The sequence below is a fragment of the Cotesia glomerata genome, linkage group LG5 (assembly GCF_020080835.1).
Source record: "Cotesia glomerata isolate CgM1 linkage group LG5, MPM_Cglom_v2.3, whole genome shotgun sequence".
Lineage (NCBI taxonomy): Eukaryota > Metazoa > Arthropoda > Insecta > Hymenoptera > Braconidae > Cotesia > Cotesia glomerata.
Window position 1 is genome coordinate 9807645 of NC_058162.1, and position 23323 is coordinate 9830967.

The 23323-nt window shown below is 32.1% G+C and overlaps 1 protein-coding gene across 2 annotated transcripts in view; it reads left to right on the forward strand.

Moving 5' to 3' along the window:
• LOC123265092 (tolloid-like protein 2) overlaps nt 1-23323 on the forward strand; it is an 84639-nt gene that overhangs the window by 51625 nt on the left and 9691 nt on the right. Inside the window, exons 2-9 of one of the 2 annotated variants that reach the window (XM_044728703.1) lie at nt 6242-6394; nt 6523-6697; nt 7132-7311; nt 11666-12196; nt 17319-17497; nt 19791-20021; nt 20182-20406; nt 21328-21795. In XM_044728703.1, coding sequence (XP_044584638.1) covers nt 6242-6394; nt 6523-6697; nt 7132-7311; nt 11666-12196; nt 17319-17497; nt 19791-20021; nt 20182-20406; nt 21328-21795 — 2142 coding nt within the window. The remainder of the gene's footprint in view (nt 1-6241; nt 6395-6522; nt 6698-7131; nt 7312-11665; nt 12197-17318; nt 17498-19790; nt 20022-20181; nt 20407-21327; nt 21796-23323) is intronic. The other variant, XM_044728704.1, reaches the window with a different exon arrangement.

Genomic DNA, 23323 nt, shown 5'->3' on the forward strand with positions numbered 1-23323 from the left:
CATGCTAGATACAGCGGGTAAGATATTTGAACGCATAATTCACCAGAGAATTGAAGCAATAGTCGACCCACTCCTGGCAGACAATCAGTATGGATTCCGGAAAGGACGATCAACCCTGGACGCAATCAAACTGGTTGTTGATACGGCCAAGGAAGCAATCGCAGGAACCAGATGGAAGGGTGGAACGAAAGAGTATTGCCTGGTGGCGACCCTAGACATCAGAAACGCATTCAACTCCGCCAATTGGGAATGCATCATGCAGGCCCTCCAAGAGAAGAATGTACCAGAATACCTTCTTAAGATCGTAACAAGCTACTTTGAAAATAGGGTCTTGAAGTATGACACGAAGAACGGTCCGAGGGAGTATGATATTACTGGAGGGGGACCACAAGGTTCAGTCCTAGGCCCGCTCATGTGGAATATTATGTATGACGGTCTATTAAGACTAACTCTGCCAAGAAACGTCAAACTCGTAGCATATGCAGATGACGTAGCCATAGTGATTGTTGCCAAACACCTTGACGAGATAAACCATATGTTCGATCTCACTTTTGAGCGCGTTGACCGGTGGATGGACGCAGTGAACCTGCAACTGGCGCAACACAAGACTGAGGCAGTGCTTATTACCAGCAGAAAAGTGGTAGAGATCATTAAGCTGAAAGTCGGCGAACAAGAAATCACATCACAACCTTATATCCGATATTTGGGAGTGATGCTTGATGCCCGACTCAACTTCAAGCAGCAAGTGGAACATATCAGTGCCAAAGCGTCAGTAGTGAGGGCTAGTCTCGCACGACTGATGCCGAACGTCGGAGGCCCAAAACAGAGCAGGAGGCTATTATTGTCATCAGTAGTCATATCGGTGCTCACTTACGGAATATCCATTTGGGCCGACGCATTAAAGACGCAAGAATCATGGAGAAAGGCTGGACCAGTATATCGACTGAGTGCCCTACGAGTAGCTAGTGCCTTTCGCACTATATCAGAAGAAGCAGTGTGCGTCATTGCTGGAACCCTACCTCTTAGAGTTCTAGCAGAGGAAAGGCGGACCCTTTACCAACGAAAAAGATCAACTGCACTGAGCCCTGAAGAACTTAGAATTGAAGAACGGCAGAAGAGCATAGGCCGATGGCAACTACAATGGGATGCTGCAGAGAAGGGTAGGTGGACGCACCGTCTCATACCTCGGATCGACATTTGGCTTAACCGGAATCACGGTGAGGTCAATTACTATCTTACGCAGATGTTGTCGGGACATGGGTGTTTTCGAGAGTATCTACACCGCTTTAAGCACGATGACTCTTCGGAGTGCCCGTCCTGCCCAGGAGCTGCTGAAGACGCGGAGCACGTCTTCTTTGTATGTCCTCGTTTCGATCCACAGCGTGAAGAACTGGAGAGGATCCTGAACCAGAGAATACAACCAGATTCACTAGTAGAAGCAATGTTGTCATCAGAAGCTGCCTGGAACGCTACCAACACGTTTGCAACAGAAGTCCTTAAAGACTTGCGTTCCACCGAAAGAAAAAGAGCAAATAGCAGAAGATAGAAGGAAGGTAGTTAACACCTTAGCCACCAGAAGGAAGAGCAGTAGCTAGATCCTCCCTTCACGAAGTAATGCCTGACGGCGGTTTCCATGAGGGATTAGAGGAAAGAAGGAAAAGGGGTTTAGGGTTTAGTGGGTAGGGGCGTTAGTGTCGAGTTTTAGTATGACGCTGCGTCGAGTCGCCACATATCCAGGCCAAACAGCTATGCCTAGAATCCGTAAAAAGGATTCCCCCCCCTAAAAAAAAAAAAAAAAAAAACACACACACACACACACACACACACACACACACATACACATACAGACGTACGGACATCATCGCGAAAACATTCAGGGAAACTTCCTAGGAACTCAAAACGTCGAGATCTGATGAAAACTCGATTTTCGAAAAACGGGGTAAAAACAATAACTTCCCGATTTTTGAAAATTTTCAATTTTCTTAGCGGGAAGTTAAAAATTTTTTAAAATGTGGTTTTTTTGGATTAACTTGTAAACGGCTCTACCGATTAATTCCAAAAACTAATCAGCTCTTAACATAAAAAAACCACGTCGATCGCTGCCAGTCCGGTCAAAATCGGTTGATTCGTTCGTAAGTTATCGTTGACGAAAGAAAACCAAAATAAGTGTTTTTTCGGAATTACTCCGAAATTCGTAGTTCGATCAAATTAAACTTAAAGATTCTTTATGAGGCTTAAAAAATTGCTTTGAATGCCATCAACCGCGTAAAAATCGGTCCATTTATTCAAAAGTTATCGCGGTTTGAAAATTTTAAAAATAGTGTTGTGTCAAACTTCTATCAGACTTTTGAGCTCGAAGAGCTAAATAATATTTGTATGGATTCATATGGATAAAAAATAAATGTTAATCAACAAAATACAGTCAACTTAAGTGTGAACATGTTTACAAACGTTCAGTAATAAGACAACAACGCCATCTTAACGTTTTCGACCATACTTACGGCAGATACGAGGTTTTTTAATTCGAACATGTAGATACGAGAAAAATCAAAAGCTTCTAAAAAAAATTCTATCATTATTATGAACATTGCATGTTTGGTTTTACGTTACAAGAGTGCTAAGGAGTGATTTTCGCTAAAAATCTCAATTTCGAAAAAAATGGAGTTACGAGGTTTACACAGGAAGGGGACGATATATAATTCATATATAAATAAGTATACCAAATTTTGTGATTGAGCCATATATAGCCATAATATCTGTCATATATGCTCATACATAATTTTTCGATTAAACTTAGTGTTAAAAATTTCCGATAAGTGGCGTATGATTGCCGAATTGTCTCTTTACGAGAGAGTTAATTTTTAAGTCTGAAGTTTTACGGGTTTTTTTCATACTATATATTTTTTTGTTAACCCTTTAACGTTCTGGAGTCTCGAGAAATCTAGGTGTGAGCCTGGAAGGGGCAAAACTAATCATAACGCGTTATACGGTTGTGTGAGTAGCGGCTTGACTGTATAACGTGTCCGTGCGCCCCCTTCTACTATTTTTCAAGCCCCTTCTCTACAAAACAGACTATAGCTCTCTCACTTAAAGAATAAGACGGACGATTGAAATTGGGAGTAGGGATTCAAGGTCGACCGTTAAGGAATTAATTGTAAATATAAAAATTTTGATAATTTAAAAAAAGAAAATCATTAATTCAGTTAATTTTCTAAAATTAGTGTAATCATTCTTTCCATTTTTTATATTTTAAAGAAAAAATTTATTTTTATATGAGTGCAATTATTTTTTTTTAAATCCAAAGTTATTATTCAATTAAAAGAATATTACTGTTGGAATAAAAAATACATTTGTTGTGAGTATTTGTGATAGTCGTTAGAGTAGAAACATTCAATAATTAAATTAATTGACAATTAATATAATTGAGGTTATTCATTATTAATGCGGTGAATACACGTGCAGTTCATATTAAGAGAGGATTGGGAAAGATACATAAATAGATAACTAATTATTATGATAGAACGAATCTGACTAAACGGTTTTCCGTTTAGTCTTTACACTGATAGAAGGATTTGTTTATAGTTAAAAATATTTGTTAATATTTAACAAATCATTTATTAGAGACCACTTTTTAGTCCTTAACAAATATTTTTTAGTATTTAAAAAGATTTATTAATATTTAATAAATGAATATCAGATTTATTAAATACAAACGAATGATTTTAAATACTAAGAAATATTTGTTTAATACTAAAAAATGGTCTCTAATAAATGATTTGTTAACTATTAACAAATATTTTTTAGTACAAATAAATCCTTCTATCAGTGTATCTGGTTACCGTCCAGCATGCATTTTAAAATTAAATTAATTAGTATTAATACCAACAATTGTACCGATGAAATAACCGAGAGTACGGGCCAATAGCCACTGATTGAATAAATGGATTTGTTTATTTATTTTTAATTTGAATTTAGTATTAACAGCATTCAGAATGCTATTTTTAGTGAAACAAAAAAAAATAATTTGAGCCCAAAGCAATAGATTTAAAAAATCACTGTGGAAATTCATGAGTTATTGATTGCCGAAGTAAAAAGTGATCATGTTTTGTGTTGCCACTGATAACTGCAAAAACTTTATGTACAGCTTTCCGGCTGAAATTAACCGGATCCAGTGAAAAAAAAAAGATTTAATTAAATTCTCAAATTTTTATAAATGTGAAAAAAGTGAATTTAAAAAAAAATGAAAAAAATTTACCCTTTTATAGCTCTATAATTTTATTGTTTGGGTTTTATAAAGGGCTTTTGTGGACAGCTAAATTCTTTATCAGAACAGAATTGTAAAAAAAAATAGGAAAACGGTTGACCCTAAAGGCCTTCCCTGCAACTTCCCGCTAACTCCATACCTAAACGCTTAACATTTCACTTATTTTGTTTTTGAGCTCTTTGAGCTCAAAAGTACAATTTCTGTATTATTTCACGTTCTCCGAGCTCAAAGAGATAGCTTCTTTATGCTTTTGAGCTCTTCGAGCTCAAAAGTCTGATCGAAATTTGATAAAACACTATTTTTTGAATTTTCAAACCGCAATGACTTTTGAATGAATAAACCGATTTTTACGCGGTTGGTGGCATTCGACGCAGTTTTTAAACCTCATAACGGATTTTTAAGTTTAACTCGATTGAACGACTAATTTCGAAGTAATTCCGAAAAAAAAATTTTTTTTGAAATTTTTCGTTTTCGATAACTCTCGAACGAATCAACCGATTTTGACGGGACTGGTGGCAATCGACGTGATTTTTCAAACTTAAGAGCGGAATAGTTTTTGGAATTATCACCACCTATTTCCATACGATCGTTCAAGCCGTTCAAAAGTTATAAGAAGTTTACATACATACATACACACACACACACACACACACACACACACACACACACACACACACACACACACACACACACACACACACACACACACACACACACACATACATATTATATATAATATATACACACAGCCGCACGGACACCATCGCAGGAATAGTCAGGAAAGCTTCCTGTGACCTTAAAACGTCAAGATCTAATGAAAACTCAATTTTCGAAAAACGGGGTGAAACCAATAACTTCCCGATTTTTGAAAATCTTCGATTTTTTTAGCGGAAAGTTAAAAATTGTTTGAGTCAAAATTGTTAAAAACTTTTCTTACATTTCGGCATCTGTATAAATTTAAAAATTTTTGATTTATAAAAATCTAGTTATTTTTTCACTTTGAATTTCACGTAAGGAGCAAAAATAAAACTTTTTTATTTCTTATCAAATTACGAAAAACATATTATTAAATCAATATAGATGAAATTCAATAAAAAGTCTATATTTTCTAGTATTACCGGTTTGAAATAGAACGATCCAAAAAAAGTACTTCCAACCCCAAAAGTTATAAATGAATGTCATGAAAAATAACAGTAAATAAGCGCTCAAAGTTTAAATAACCAAAAACTTGATTCTGTTATTGAATAATGCCATTTGGAGTTAAAAATTGTAAGACTCGATAAACATCCGAGTGTAAAAGATAGAAGAATTCCTAAGTATAATTTAACTTATACCCGAGGAAACTTAAGCCATTAGGAAATAAGAAAATACGACATTGGATGTCACTATCTGAACCTTTAAATATAAATACATACTTTATTTAATGTGTACCTCAACATAACTTTTTTGTTTTTGTCGCAAACCACCACAAGGCAATTACAGTTTTCAAAGAAACTTCCAAGTGAGTCTAACTGTCTTCACTTTATTTTCATTTCTGCTCGGATACGAACACTGAGAAATTCTCCGAGTACCGATAGTAAATACGAAAAGACAAGAAAAAAAGTTACGAATCGGAGCTGTTTACTTCATTCTTATAACAACCACCGGAATATAAACTCTTACGTCGATAACCAACATGTGATTTATGGATACCGATAAATCGACATACAATTCGTTTTAGTTTTGCAATCTGCCTTCTTTTAGTTTTTTATAATGAACCCTCCCACTTTGAAACGGGTTATGATTTGGTTAAGCGGAAAACAAAAACAACCAAATAACTAACAAAGGGAAATAAAACAATAACAGAAAATGTTGTTTCTACTTTAAATCTTTTTCGATTTTACAATTTTATTTATTTCTGTGAACTAGATTTAGTATTATATATATGTATATCTATAAATATTTGAGATAGACGTAATTTGTGAAATATTTTTCCAGGCGGTTTCGTAAAAGATATCGCCCTGCCAAACGTCGAGTATCAAGAGGAATGGGAAAAACAGAAATTGAATAAAAGTTACCTCGAAGAATTGGAAAAGTATGAGGACGAAGTACTTAAAGAGGGATTACAAGTTGAAGAGGAAGGTCTTACTGGTAATTATTTTTAATTTATTAATTACGTACTTTTTATAAAGCTCACTAAGTTGAATTAAGCAGCTCAAGTTATTTTCCTGATTTATAGAGCCATAAAACTAATTACTAATTACTCACATTTCTTACAGAAATTCTACAGTTTCAAAGTGGAAAAGACAAAGGTCAACAACCAGAAGCTGTTTTGTCTTTTGAAAAAACAGAACCTGTTGTTGCGGGCCGAAATCAATATGATACCAATCCAGAGCTGTCTGACTTCGAATTCAAAAGACATGACAAGGATCAAAATTCTAATCTTGATTTTAGGTATATCTATTAATAATAATAATAATAATATATTCTAACGAGATAAATGGAGTCGACGTAAATTAATTCATTAAAAGAAAATTATTTCATACTCTTTAGCCTTCTCCGTTATGCAGCAAAATGACTAATAAACTCCTTTAGTCGCACGCAAGCTACTTATATCTACCCCCACTCCACAAACACGCTCTATGTCCCCTCTACATCTCACTCGGGACCACTCGGGCCAATCTCAGCGGTCGTCTTACTGCAAAGTAGGGACACTAGTCTCCTCTCAGCGACTTTAACGACCTATTTGTCTCTTACTTCATCAATAAGCACAATTTAAACGGGAAAAAAATACTTTCGATCATTTTTATCTCTTCCATATCATTTTTTCACAGTCTTCACAGCTTAAAAATTTGTAACATTTTTTTTGTTGAAAAAAAAAATTGTAGACTAGATCTCGAAGAAAAATCCACAGACTGGTCACCAAAATTAGGATCAAAGAGCCCTCGAGTACGTCACTCGCACCAAGGCTCCCACGAATCGACTACCAAAGATCCATTTTCAGTGATAACCCTCGAAGAGAGTGACGTAGAATCGAGAAAACGTTTACGTCGGCACCATCGTCGTAGGTAAGCTTTTAATTTACTCAGTTGGTTTAACTCCTAAATTACTAGCCCATTGCTCACTTTGTGATCAAACGATATCGTTAATCAAAGAACATTTGATACCAAACACTCGCTCCCTTCTGCTTCTATTTTTCGATATCACAGTCTTTGACGTTTAATTCCGGAAGTTAATTATTTTTACGTATACGATATTACCCGATTATTTAAAGTTGCCGATTCTAAAACTTTTGAGCTCGTCGCTTGACCTAGTTTAGAGGTGATCGTCCTAGGAGAAACTGGAGTAAAAGCAGTGATAACAGTAACAATAATAATAAACGTTAAGCGGAGCGTGTTCCGGAAATGGGAATTAAAAATATTTATGTAAGAGTCGATAACATCTGAGGAGTGAATTCGCCCTGATAGACGAAGGTGATTGCCAATAGTGGTGTTGACGCACTGAGTTTTATATCTAATACGAGAATAGGGTGTATATACTCCAACTCTATATCGATAAAGAGGTTGCAAGGTTGGGTACAACCGGTGCCAATAACAATGCCCGTCATCGTAAACCTAAGAAAATAAGCTCTTCGATACACTAGTTCCCGGCTCGGGACATTTTCAGCTCGACCTCTCTATGCACAACTGCCAATAACCTGTCAAGCTATTCTATAGGCCAGATAGAGCCTTAAACATCTACCAGTCGTACACAGATATTATTTATTCAGAGAAATTATTTTTATTCACAGGAATAGTTTCAATGATATAAAGTCACGTTTTATTTGATAATTTTTAATTTTGGCATTTATATTTTTTATATGAATACTTACTTCGGTATTTTCATTACTAATTTATTAAACAAAAATTGTCCGTAAAAAAAATTTTCTATTGTGGCCAATTTCCATGTTTTGCCTTATTAGGCTATATAAGTTTCATTGTTCCTAGAAATAGGTACGTCAATTGCCACTTTATATAATCAAAAATTAATTTACTGGTTGATTAAACTTAAGATCAATGTCAAATATGCTCTTAAGATAAATGAAAACAAAAATTTCTATTTTAGATCTCAATACTTAGAATTTAATTCTCTCTTAACGAGAAGATTTGGCGATCATACGCCATCTCTCGGAAATTTTCAATATTATTTTTAATCAAAATATTATATATGAGCATATACGACCTTAACAGATCTAATAGGGACATACTGAGTCATATCAAACCATATCAAAAAAATTAGGATGACAGTTGACCCTAAAGGCCATCCCTGCAACTTCACGCTCATTTTGTACTTAAGCGCTCAAAACTACACATTACGTTATTGAGCTCTTCGAGCTCAAAAATATGATTTTTGTGTCATTTTGAGCTCTTCGAGCTCAAAACTCTACTAGCAGTTTGATAAAATACGATTTTTGAAATTTTCAAACGGCAATAACTTTTGAATGAATGAACCGATTTTCACGCGGTTGGTGGCATTCGACGCAGTTTTTGAAGCCTCTTAAAGAATCTTCGAGAATAAATTGAACGAACTAGGAATTTCGGAGTGATTCCGAAAAAACTTTTTTCAGTTTTCTTTCGACAACGATAACTCACGAACGAATCAACCGATTTTGACCGGACTGGCGGCAATCGACGTAGTCTTTTTATGTTAAGAGCTGATTAGTTTTTTAAATCGATCGATAAAGCCGTTGAAAAATTATTCCAAAAAAATCACATTTGAAAAAATTTTTTTGTAGTTTTTTTGAGATTCCTCAAAATCTACTGGTCCGAATCGGTCCAAAGTGTATTCAAAATCTAAGTTTAGTCAAATCCTTTTGAATGGCGCCAACCGCGATGAAATCGGTCAAGCCGTTCAAAAGTTATAAAAAGGTTACATACATATGTAAGGGATACACACACACACACACATACAGACGTACGGACATCATCGCGAAAACATTCAGGGAAACTTCCTAGGACCTCAAAACGTCGAGATCTGATGAAAACTCGATTTTCGAAAAACGGGGTAAAACCAATAACTTCCCGATTTTTGAAAATCTTCGATTTTATTAGCGGGAAGTTAAAAACTTTAAGGCTATTGGAAATTTGCATTTTCAATGTCAAACGTCTGAAATATTTTTTATTTAAAATTAAGTAATAGATTTAAAAATATAAAAACAAAATAGGACTTTAGAATTTTTGAGTGAAAAGTCTTGAAAGAATTAATTTAACGCGTTAAACCATAAAATGAGTATTATGAGTGTATGGTTAATGCGATATTCTCGATCTATCTTAATAATGTCGGCAAAGAGAGATTCTGTGGAAATGCCAGTTGTGTATAGAGGGGTGATTTATCACGATCGATCATAAAACTACTAGCGCTGAATTACATATTCAGCATCTTTTATCCACACCATGCCCCATTTCTCATATATTTTTCGCTTTCATCTATATGGAAGAGAAGTAAAAGGATAGAGCACATTCAACCCCTGGCGGATGGGGATAATAAGTATGATAGAGAAGAAATTTTTACATAGCGCGCTGTCGACATTAACATAACTTCAGTTTAATCACATGAATTATTGTAATAAGTGCGAGATTTTGCTTCAGCCAGTGATTTGATTGAGGTTTTTCACTTCTTTGGTTACTTTCACCAAAAAAAAGGTGAATTTAAATATTTGATTATATTAATTTACAAAATTTTTTTAATCAGTTCATTTATTTTTAAAAAATTAATAACCTCACAGAATTTCCTCATCAAAAAAATTTGCTTAGTATTTTTGAGAACAATAAATTTCTTTTGTGAAATAAAAGTTCAATCAAATCAGAAGAGTTCATTTTTTTTTTTTTTTTTTAATCAAAATCCAATCATCCCCCGTGTTATTAATACACAACATTACGAACAAGCTTTTCGATGGAGCTAACACATGTACATTACCCTTTAATGTTGACATAAATTTATTCAAATGATACAAATAAGTACCCTTAGTGTTTTAATTAAAGTAGAAAATTACGATTACTATCAAGCGGTTATCAAAAACAGAAACAAATTAAAATGTATGTCAAGCAGACCTTATGTATATACATATATAGTTAAGTACCACCCGAAAAACCCATCGTCACGTGCTACAGTTTCCCGTTTGTATACGTGCTATGAATTGACAAAACAAATTTAGCAATTTCAATTTATACCTCAGTTTCCACTTATTCATACCAACAATAATAAACCTAATTACTTCTGTTCCTCCCTTTTTTGTGTATTATTTATTACCTACCGTTATATTATATTAATTACACCCGTGTAATTTCAGTAACTTCAGCCTTTACTTGCTGGGGCAATTTCAACCCCATGAAACTTTTTACTTCAATGTTCGATTTCTTTCCAAACGTTTAATTACTTGAGCGCAGGATACTTATTTAATTTTGGGGTAGATAATTTTACCGGTTGGGTTCAAATTACCCCTATTGAAAATTTTTAAACTTTTAAATAATTACTATTTAAGGTCCGCATTATTTTTTGTACATTTTAAAAAAATCGAACTTTTTACACGAAAAAAATCTCAACCACTTTTGCCCTTAATTAAAGTTTTTTCAGGCTGTAAATTTATTAAAAAAAAATCAGTAATTAGAAAATATTTAAAAAAATTAAAGTAATGATGATAATTAAAAAAATCTCAAGAAAACCCATTTTTAAAAACTCCTCACGTTCTATGTAACTATTAAAAGTTAATGAGGTGTACCGTAAGCATAAACCAGCTCGAATTCAAGCATCAGTATTACCATTCATTAATTAATGTATTAAAATGCTTGGACATGAAATTAATTTATTCATTGATGTATTAATTAATCATCTAACCCATCGAAGCTATAATTTAATATGCACACGTGCAGACGGTGGTAATTAACTCCTATTTTTTATTTTAATAAAATTAATTATTTCGATGATTTTTATTCTAAAAATTATTTTGTTTCGTAAAACAATCAATTAATTTCAATTAAATATTATTAATTAATTTAAATTAAGATACAAAAATTGTTTTTATTAAAACTCCAGAGGCCGTGGTACAATTTGATTATTTTTATTACTTTAGGTAGAAAATTTTGCTATGAATATTATTATTGTTATTTATCACCATAAGACAGATTTTTTACTACAATTTTTTATATTTATATTTAATTTTTTAATTTTTTTTTTTTTCATTTCGCTGTTGTGGCAGGTGTAACTTATTTTCCCCTTGGATCATAAAAATATCTTTATAGCTGGCATATCATTATTTATTTATTGTGTTCTTTTTTATGAGTTTTATTTAATTTTACGATTCTTTCGGCTCATGCAATTGACAATTTTTTTTTTTTCATAAAAAAAAAAATTTCACTGTACATCTCTTTGAATTTACATTTTCAGACCAAGCAGAAGACGTCACCACTATCGACGAGTGAAAAATCTAGTCCCACGAGATTTAACTGACCGAGATAAAACCGAAGATAATAATAATAATAATAATAATAATAATAATAATAATAATAATAATAATAATAATAATCAGAATAAAAATAATAATAATAATGATAATGATAGTAATGAGAATGTCGAAAATGAGGACGTGTCAGTTCACAACAGGCGCTTACGTGATATCGAATTCTACAACGAGCACAAAACGAAATTTGAAGCTCGTGAGCGCCGAGAGACGTCAGGAGACGCGGAAGTCAAAAGCTCCAGGCAGGTCAGAAGACGACGGGCAGCTACTGCCCGTAAGGAACGAGTCTGGGATCACGGGGTTATTCCCTACGAAATAGACGGGAATTTCTCTGGTGCTCACAAAGCCCTTTTCAAGCAAGCCATGAGACACTGGGAGAACTTCACATGCGTTAAGTTTGTTGAGAGGGTCAGTCGGGAACATCCTAACTACATTGTCTTCACTGAGAGGCCTTGCGGGTAAATTCCCTTCAATTATTTGGTTATTTTGATACATTATTGTTGTATAACTCATGATGCGAAACATCAGAGAATGCCTAACGATCGAAAAATTTTTTTCGCCTCATTTCGGCAACTATTTTTATTATTATGGTCTTGTTAGTTCACGAAATCAAGATATTTTGCATACTATTGTCAAGATAATTTAATAGAGATTAATTCCATAATCAAATAATTTTTTAAAATTTTATGTGCAATAGAAACGAAAAAAAATATCAAAATAGTTTGATAAACTTTCCTGTCCGTCATGTATGAAACCCTGAAAACACTGTAACTAGCGAAAAAATCCATTGATTGAGTCAAATTTTTGTTTTTTTTTTTTTTAATTCTTTGAAAGAATTGTAGGTCACTGAATGCAAAAGGCGAGGTAACTCAGAGTCGTTTATTTGCAATTAATAAAATTAAAAAATAACCAAAAGACTGAATATCTATATATATTGTGCACATATATCCCACTAGAAGCGCTTGCGCATAATCGTCGTATTTCGGCTGTTTTATATTTTTTTTCTCATTCGCTTTTGCACGACTCATGATGTGAAGTATCAGAGAGTGATTTACGATCGAAAAATTTTATTTTATTATTATTTCATAATTAAATCAGCATTATGAGTCGTGCCCTTTTGCTTTTTCCAAATTTTTTATTTCCATTACTGTCTATTGAAATTTTTTTCATAAAATTTAACTATTGAAATTCCATAAAATTTCATGCGGAAAATAGCCTAATAAAATTTTATAGTATTTTTTAAATTTTCATAAAATTTTATGCGGAAACTTTCCATCATCTAACTCACCATTTTTATAAATTCACGGATAAATATATTTGTATTTACAGCATAAAAATCCTCTGAATAAAAATACATGAAAGTCTTGAAGTCAGTCATAGGTCGAAATTCGCAAAAAAGGGGCCACGATTCATTATTTATGAAGTGGAAGAATCTTTAAGACACAGAAGTCTCGGACTTTTGCGAAATTTAATAAAAATTTAAACCAATATTTCGTTGGGTACCAGACAGCAATTTTTGAAAATTTTACGAATTTTCATTAGATTATGTAAAGTTATAAAAAATTTTTTGAAATTTTACAAAATTAGAGATTTGGTCTCTTACAAAATTTCATAAAATTTATTGATATTTCATAAAATTATATAAAATTTTACAAAATTATGTAAAATTTCACAAAATTTTATGAAAATTGTCTCATAAGTATTGATAAAAATTTCATACACCTTTATAAAACTTTAGATAATATTATGAAATTTTACGAAATCATATAAAATTTTATACCAAATAAACTTTCAGATCTTGAAACAATTTTATAAATTTTATGAAATTTTACATAATATATAATGAAAGTTTCATGCCATCTTGGTCAAATGACTAGTGGATCTAATTCAAGCCGAGAGATGGACACTTCCATCTTCCCTATTGGTCGAGAGACATCCTCTCTGTACATACGTTCGATGGAAATCCATCAAACTCGAATACTAGTAAAGCTGGAAGCTTGTTGTATCTTTTCGAGTAATAAAGATGTTAATTGAAATGAAAGAAATTTGAATGAGAGTAAAGACAAACTTTGAAAAAATAAATGGGGTTCGTTGCCAAGCCAGGAATATTTTTTCAAAGTTTATCTTTACTCTCATTCAAATTTCTTTCATTTCTTTCATTTGTAACGTCCACGTTTTCTAATCAACAGACTCAAAAATCAAAAGAAACAATTTTGGAACGTACTTGGTGTGCGTCATTGTGTACTTCAATTTTTTTTAAAAGTCCTAGTAGATAGATTTTAGGAATTTCATAAAAAGTGAAATATTTCGTAACCACGCACACTAAATACGTTCCAAAATTGTTTCTTTTGATTTTTAAATTTACAACAAAATTTTTTTTAATTTCCGAAAATCATATACAACCATATCGGTTACTTGGATTTTTTAATTTTTTATTTTATATCTTTTTGTAAAGAAATACAAATTTTTTTTCTTAATAGTCTTATGAACGTGGACTTGGCGTGATTTTTTTACAGTGAAACTGTTTTTGTTCGGATCAAATTTATTCTAATTAATCCCCGGCTCGAAATTTGCTCGCCGGAGTCCAGGGTCATAAACGGGGATCACATTATAAATAACAAAATATAAACAAAACACTTCATTTTAAATAAATCAAAGAAAAAGGAAACCTCTTTATTGGCCTGATCATGTTAATAAACGATATAAACAATATAAGCAAATTAAACAATATAAACAATACATTAGAACACTCTTTTCACACATATTCGCGGTTCAAAATCATTAACGCGGTTCAAAATCAAGAAACAATATAAGCAATATACACTAATACAATAGAAACTTTCTATCCAAACATACACGACGGTATTCACGGTTCAAACTCAAAAACGCGATCTACAAAATACTAACTAATTTCCCAATAAACCCCCCCCCCCTTTCAGGGCGACTAACTGTCATCCCTGTGGGGTCCTAAACACTACCCTGAGAGCAAGTGGAGAGTATCCTCCTCGCTCCCACCTACCCGGCTTATGATCACCTACCGTACCTCAGCTGAAGGCTTCGGCACGGGGAGTAGCACTTTCATCCGGTCAGTTCACGATTCTTACCTGGGCCTTGGTCAAACTCCAAATAGAGTATCATCCTCTAGAATTACTTTGTGAAGAGTATTCTTCCGAGTAATTCTCCCGAGAAAGAATTGATTCTCAAAATTATTTTCAAAACGGAACTTAACATATTTTTGAGCCATCACTACAAACGAAACATCTTCGCCATCTATCGAGGCATTCGTTGATTTCCCATACTAAATCTCGCTTGGGACATAAAATTTTCGCTTACCTGAATTATTTCTTACAAAATAATAATCGTCATTTCTTTCATTTTATATCCATTCGCCGCTTTCCCATACTAAATTGTTCTCGGGACTTAGAAAAGTTATCACCGAGTATTAATTTGTTATTCTTTTTGCACGACTTATGATGCGAAGCATCAGAGAGTGCTTTACGATCGAAAAATTTTTTTCGCCTCATTTTAGCAACTATTTTTAGTATTATAGCCTTGTTAGTTCACGGAATCAAGATATTTTGCATACTATTGTCGAGATAATTTAATGGAGATTAATTCCATACTTTCTAAAAATTGATTTACTGCAATAAAAATGGAAAAAAACATCAAAATAGGTCAAAAAATTTTCCTGTCTGTCATGTATGAAACCCCGGAAACACTGTAACTTGTGAAAAAATCAATTATTTGAGTTAAATTTTTTTTTTTTTAATTCTAATCGACGATTGTAGGTCACTGAATGCGAATGATTAATTAATTCAGTGTCGTTTAATTAAAATTAATAAAAAACGAAAACTACAAGACTGTATATCTATATATATACATGTAAAATTAACATGGATGGTGATATATCTATATCTATAGATATTATGTACATTTTATTCCACCAGGGGCGCTTGTGCAGTACCTTCCTACTACAGCTGTTTTTTCGGCAATTAATTTTGAACGACTTAAGTTTTTTTTTTTTTTTTTATATTTCATAATTAAATCAGCATTATGAGTGTTTATTCTTCAATCATGTTTTTTATTAATTTGAATTTTCGCGCCTAAGAACTACAAGATGGCAAGAGAAATAATAATAATCAACAAGATGACAAATATAGTAATAATATTTATAATGATAATATTATACTCCTGGAAATTTTTACGGTCAAAACAGACCTGTGTACGCCTGTTTTAACCGTACTTATTCTCCGATACCGTCTTGTACGATCAAAACAGACTCGATTTTCAGCGGCATATTAGACTTCAAAGAGTTGGGACATTTTTACGGTCAAAACGGGACTCGAATTTTAACTCGAGCGATTTCCATCGAACTTATGTACAGAGAGGATGTCTCTCGACCAATAGGGAAGATGGAAGTGTCCATCTCTCGGCTTGAATTAGATCCACTAGTCATTTGACCAAGATGGCATGAAACTTTCATTATATATATATACAATCGGTCATGAAAATATCTTTAATAATAATATTAGAGACACTAATTTTACATAATCTTATCAAATTTGATGAAACTTTATGAAGTTCTATAAAGTTTTATAAAATTTCAATAGTATAATTGCATCAAATTTTATAAAAAAATTTTTTTGCCGGTAATATAATTACGAGAATAAAGAAAATTTTGGCTCCGGGGTAATTTTATGATAAAATAGGTGGTTTTTTAGTTAAATTTGATATAATTGGATAGATCTTGACCTTAGTGCCTTTTCAAGATTTAATATACTTTTCAACGATAATTAATTTATTGTGATAAATTTTCGGAATCATTCTAAATAGATTTACGTTTAGCGCTAGATAAAATTTGATTATTCATTTTGTTTTGTATATGTAAGTGTCTTTATACGTCAAATATTAATCTATAATTAAGAGAATAAGGAAAATTTTGAGACGGGCATATCTTTACTATGAAATGGGTTTCTTTAATTAAATTTGATACCATCAGAAAGGTCGTGACCTGAATTTAGGTCTTTTTACGTTTTGATATTTTTTTCGGTGATGTCAATTTATAATTTTAATATTCAAGAGTATAAGCAAAATTTTGTAACAGGTATTTTTTTACTTTAAAAGGAATTTTTATAATTAAAATTTGTATCATCAAAAAGGTCAAAACATGAATTTGTGCTTTTTTACGATTTTAAATATTTTTCGGTAACAATCAATTTTGTATGTCAAGTTTTTGGAGGAGTTTTGAATAGTTAATTGGTTCTATAAGTCTTTTCCCTGACATTTGTCCATTAAATAATTGATAATTGATCTTATGATAGCAATATTATTTTTTTAATTTATTTAAAAAATACCGAAATTATATATTTTAATTAAAAATACCGAAAAATCATCAAGCCAAAGTCTTATTATTAATCACATAACTCTTGACAGATGCATAGTGACTGCAGATTATTCTTATTTAAACTAATTTTTTTAATTATAATAATAATGATGATATTAATAATATTTTACAAGTAGTAAAGTAAGGCAAAGAGTAAAAATAAAGGAAAAAGTAACAAAAAAGTGAAATTGATTTAGATGCTGCTCCTTCGTGGGTAAACGAGGTAATGGACCGCAAGCCATTAGTATCGGAAAGAATTGCGATAAATTTGGTATCGTAGTTCATGAATTAGGTCATGTAGTTGGGTTCTGGCACGAGCACACGCGACCAGACCGCGATCGTCACGTACAGATCATTAGGGATAACATCATGGCCGGTGAGTATAATAATCAATTTCCTATTTTCATCCTCTGCTTCTCTCTCCATATACAATACGCCCGCCGAGCCTGTCGTACCTCATAAACATAATCATACACTCTACTCTCTATATCCACCGCATATAAGCACATTGTCTCTCAATAACATTCAATCATCAATTACCTGCCAATACTCCACAGTTAATCTGTAGTATTATTATTATTATTACTATTACTATTATAAGTAATATCATTGAGCAGTCCTTATTCTGGCTCCGAGCAATCGTACATATTATATTTATGTTATTGCTAATTAATTATCAACCGTTTGTAATCATTATAATGATAATATTGATATTAATATAATTTTCTTGCACATATCAGAATAAAATTCTCAAAGCAATCGAGTTTAAATTTAAGCGTTTATATAATTAAAGTTTTATATATATTTTTACACTGAGAGAAAAATATGGTCAACTGAACTAGGAAAATCTAGTTAAATAACATCACCACTATTTAATTGCAGTTCTTGTACCTAACATTATTTATTATATTGAACCCCAATCGATACTATTTTAACTATTTTCAGTTAAATATCAGCTTAATGGCCATCTTGATTAACTTTAACTCAGAAAACAGAAAAAATAATTCTGATAGCTCGGACCGGGAATCGAACTCGGATCTTTTGATTATTGATTATTGTTGCTCATAGTAATTATTATAAATAACAATAATAATAATAATAATAATAATAATAATAATAATAATAATAATAATAATAATAATAATAATAATTAATGCACCATTTTCTATGAAGATTATTGATGATTGTTTTTTAAATAAGCGAGACAAACAACCAATCATTTATGTGACAACTATACTAAGTTCATTTTTAGAATCAACATTCTCACTACTGTTCTGAGACAGTACTTTCCCTGGTTTTAGGTGAATTCAATGTAACTCAAATGATTCTAATTGATAGTTTCATTGTAAATTTATTAAAAGTCAATAATAATTTTTTTTTTTAAATATTGAGATCGAACCAAGCCAGGAATGTTAATGACAATATTAATCGTAAATATTAACTTAGTAGTAGTTGTCACATAAAGGATTCGGAGTTAGTCTAGCTTATTTTAAAAATAATAATAATAAAAAAAAATACTTACTGATTTAAATCCAAATTATGTTATTCATAAGAATGATAAATAATATCAAATATAAAATTGACCGCCGATGTCGATAAAGAAAACTAAAATTCTCGACGAATAAATATTTATATAAATAAGCCAAAGTATTTTTAGTTCATTGAATAGTTTTTTTTTTTTTTTTTTTTTTTTATTTTAACCTCGCTTTTCAGACTTCTGTCTCGATGGGGGTCCGGCCGAGACCGGAAGGGGACTCCAGGCTGATCGGTACATTAAGTTTGGCAGGATAAGTTTGGCGGTATTACATACTTTTTCAGCCTGGAGAGTAATGCGGCGATGGGCCGACTTTGGGGAAACTGCACGCATTTGCCTGTACCCCACCGGTAGCACAGGGCTTGGGGAAACCATCGAAAAACCCAAACCTGTACAGCCCGGCGTGAGTTACGAGTACCGATGTTCACTGAAAATTAAATTTCAGCTCACACCGGGATTCGAACCCACGCCTCACCAGTCCCAGGCAAGCATGACAAGCGTTATACCGCTTAGCCATGGGACTGGCAGTTCATTGAATAGTTGAATCTTTAAATAAATAATTGTATAATAACACAGAAAACTATTTAAATAAATTTCTCAGTTTAAAAACAACCGCGGTGAGTAAGTTCTAAAAAGTTTAATTAGCTGACTACTAAGAGTTTGATCCTTAATGAATAAATAACATTTTTATTTTTTAATGAATTTCCTCTTAGTAAAAGTTTTGTTAAGTTAATAAAATATTGAAACTCATCGTAAATAATTTTTTTCAAGCACAAAATATCAAACATTACTCATTAAACAAAACATCGATACTCGCTGTGCACTGTTCAAACAAATAACTTATTAAATCAAAACAAAAATTCGGTAACCAAAAAAATTATTGGTAAGAATACAACCATCTTAAATCAAGCAAACAAATCTTTCAATTAAGTATAATTTTTTCTTACTTTCCGAATTTTCGAGTTCTGCTCAAAATGATCAAATTCCTAAAAATGATTTTTTTTTTTGGTTTAAAAATTTGTCTTCTGAATTAAGCTTAATTTTTTATCAGTGCACAAAAATAAAAATTTGCCGTTTAAATTTCTGTAATTATTATTAATTACAAGATTTTATTAATAAAAATAATTTTGAACAGGTCAAGAGTACAATTTCAACAAATTGACAAACGAAGAAGTGGACTCGCTTGGTTTACCATACGACTACGACTCAATAATGCACTACGCAAAGAATACATTTTCAAAGGGAACGTATCTTGATACAATATTACCAATCGAGAACACCGGAAAAAAACGACCGGAAATTGGTCAAAGGATACGACTTAGCGAGGGAGATATTGCACAAACGAATCTTCTGTACAAATGCCCAAGTATTTATCGATCTATATCAATAACCAAACAATAAAAAAAAATTAAAATACCTTTTACTTTTTTTTTTTTAATTTCACACAATTATTTTTGTAATAGTTGAAATAAAAAGTCTTGCAGTAGAATCATTTTTCTTGCTAAAGTTATTGTCGTCTATTGCAGAATGTGGGAGAACTTTTCAAGATAATAGCGGTACATTTGGATCATCAACTCACCCTAATAGCTCGCCCTCGGTGGAGGGCGAGCGTTGTGAATGGCGCATTACTGCGACACATGGAGAACGAATAGTACTAAATATAACATCGCTGGATATTTACAAGAGCGATTACTGTAAAGCTGATTATTTGGAAATACGTGATGGTTACTGGCACAAAAGCCCTGTTTTGGGTAAAATACATTTTATTATACATTTCACATTATGCTAGATATAATATTAATGCACCTATTGTTCACTAATAAGCTTTTCAAACGCTTTCATCATTATATCAGGCTATATAAAAAAATTCTTTTATGGAGAAATCAAAATTTTGATTTGAATATTTAAAATACGAAAAAAAAAACTACATAATAAATTTATGCAGAAAATTGTATACTTAATAACAACAAATTTTATTATATCAGTCGTCATTTGAACGGAGTTTGATTTAAAGTCAAAATTGAGAACATTTATTAACAAGCAAGTTTCAAAAGCATTATTTTTTTGTAAAGTTTTGTTTGAAATTAAAACGGTAAGTAAAACCATTTTTAGTTATCTTTATTCTGTGGTAATTATGCGAAAATTTCCGTTTTGAATACTCACATCAATGGCAACTGACCACATTAACTTTAGAATCTAGAAAATTAGGCTTTTCTAACTGAACTCACAGAATTAGAATCCAGGTTAATTAGTATGCAAAAATTTTATCGACTTCAACTGTTTATTGCGCGGAAAAAAGAAAACTCGAAAAATTACAGTATATAATGAAACGTGGCGCTTCGTGATGAAAACTGGAAAAATTACAGTTTCAGATTGTAATTAATACAGATTTTATAAAAATTACATTGTAGAATGTAATATTTACATTGAAAGCTCTGAATATTAAATTAAAAAATTGAATTTAGAAAAATGTTATTTCAAACTGTAATGTTTCTAGTTTTAATTACGACGAGACCGATTTTACATTTTATACTGTAATTTTTCGAGTTTTTTTTTTCCATGTGTATTATGCAACAGATTCCAATAAAATCATAGTAAAAAAAAAAAAACCTATAAAAATACATTTCTACCCACACCAAAAACTTAAAAAAATCATAAATTAAAATTTCCAGGTCGTTTTTGCGGAAGCGGTAAAATCCACGAGCCGATAATTTCAAGCGGGAGCCGCATGCTAGTAACTTACGTGCGAACAAGTCTCGAGAACGGTTACCGCGGTTTCGGGGCAAATTATGAAGCAGTTTGCGGTGGTAACGTTACTTTGGAGACTGTTGGACACTTGGAGTCACCAAACTACCCAGAGGAATATCAATCGAGCAAGGAATGCGTGTGGCGACTGACAGTACCCCAGGACTACCAAGTTGCCCTAAAGTTTCAATCATTTGAAATAGAGAATCACGACAATTGCGTTTATGACTACGTTGAAGTTAGAGACGGGCACACTTCCGATTCCCCGCTCATCGGACTTTATTGTGGATACAAAGCCCCACCGGATCTTCGTTCCACCGGTAACAAACTTTTTGTTAAGTTCGTTAGCGATGGCTCTGTACAAAAGGCTGGATTTTCTGCAACTGTCATGAAAGGTGCTTCATTAATTTTACAATTATTAATATTATTAATGCTGGATAGCTGGCTTATAATATTAACTATCTTTGATTTATTAAATTTAAAATGCCGATCATATATTAAATATACATTAAAAATTCCTGGCCAAATGAGAATTACTCAGTCTAACTTAATAGGTAACTGAATAGTAATTACGGATAGGTCTCGGATAGTTTAACTGGTAGAGCATTTGGCGCGTAACCAAAAGATCCAGGTTCGAGTCCTGGTCTGGGCTGACCGAATTATTTTTTCAGTCACTGAAAAAAGTTACACTGAGTAAAAAATTACATCTTTCTCTAATAATAATTGTCTAAACAAATTTTAATATCCTTCGATTAAAGACTAGTTCTTAATGCCAAAAAGATAATATTAAAATTTCATCAATATCCACCGAATGGTTTTCGAGTTATATTAATCACCGAATGGAAAAACACAGTTTTGATAAAAACGCGTTTAAAGTTTTTTAAAAGTAGATCTTGTTTAATTTTGGTGTTGAGTATCTAATTGAATGGAAAAAGTTAAATTTTGCGTAATTTTATCTGTTGAATCTGAATATCACATTTTTTTGCTGATAATTTGAACATTTAATTGTTTATAGCTAATTGTTTAAATAATTTCTTTGAAAAATTTCATTTTTTTTAATTGATTTTTTATTTTCGTATATTTTAAGAATTTTTAAAGCGAAAGTATTCTTTACAAAATTTGGTGAGATTCAATATTCATCGAGTTATTAAACTTTGAAAAATTTTTGCTAGAAAAATTTAGTCCGACTAGCTTACACTCGTTTATCATATAAAATTTTTAGCCTAATAGAATTATTTAGATATTAATATTGAATCATCAATACCTGGATCATATAATAGAGCTTCTGCAGATTTTGAAACTTCCAAAACATCTAGCTGGTGTTGTCCTCGAAGCATTCTGCCCTCGCGGGTATTCATGTTTGCCCGCCTGTTCGCTAAATTTATTCGTTCTGAATCTCTATTTTCCGTGTAACGGTGAGAATTGGGTCCGCAATCAATCCCAAGTGAATTCATAATCAGTAATAATGAATGTGAACCCTCATTGAACAAACATGCAGCAATTTCTACTATAGTGCTGCTACTCCACAATGTTTTGTGACTTATTTTCCACAATAGCTGGTTGAAACTTTCATTATTATTTTGATTGAAACCACCAATACATCTCAAAAGTAAATTATCATCACTTAAATCTTTATAAACAGGTTTAATAGCATCTAAAACAACTGGAGGCAAGGGCTTATAATCGTGCTCGTAAGAATCAAGTTCTGCTTTAGCTTCAGCTCGTTGATATGAGCACCAAGAGTCTTCACCTTTTTGACACTTCTCGTGTTGTGGTTTTTCATCCGTTGAGCTGTAATGATAAAATGTTGCCCATATCGCATTTTTCATGTTCTCTAACGAATCACAATGCTGACGTATGGCTAAAACATAGTAAACAGTTAATTCGTCAATCATTTTCTCTGTCAGTTTACCTTATCCTCCA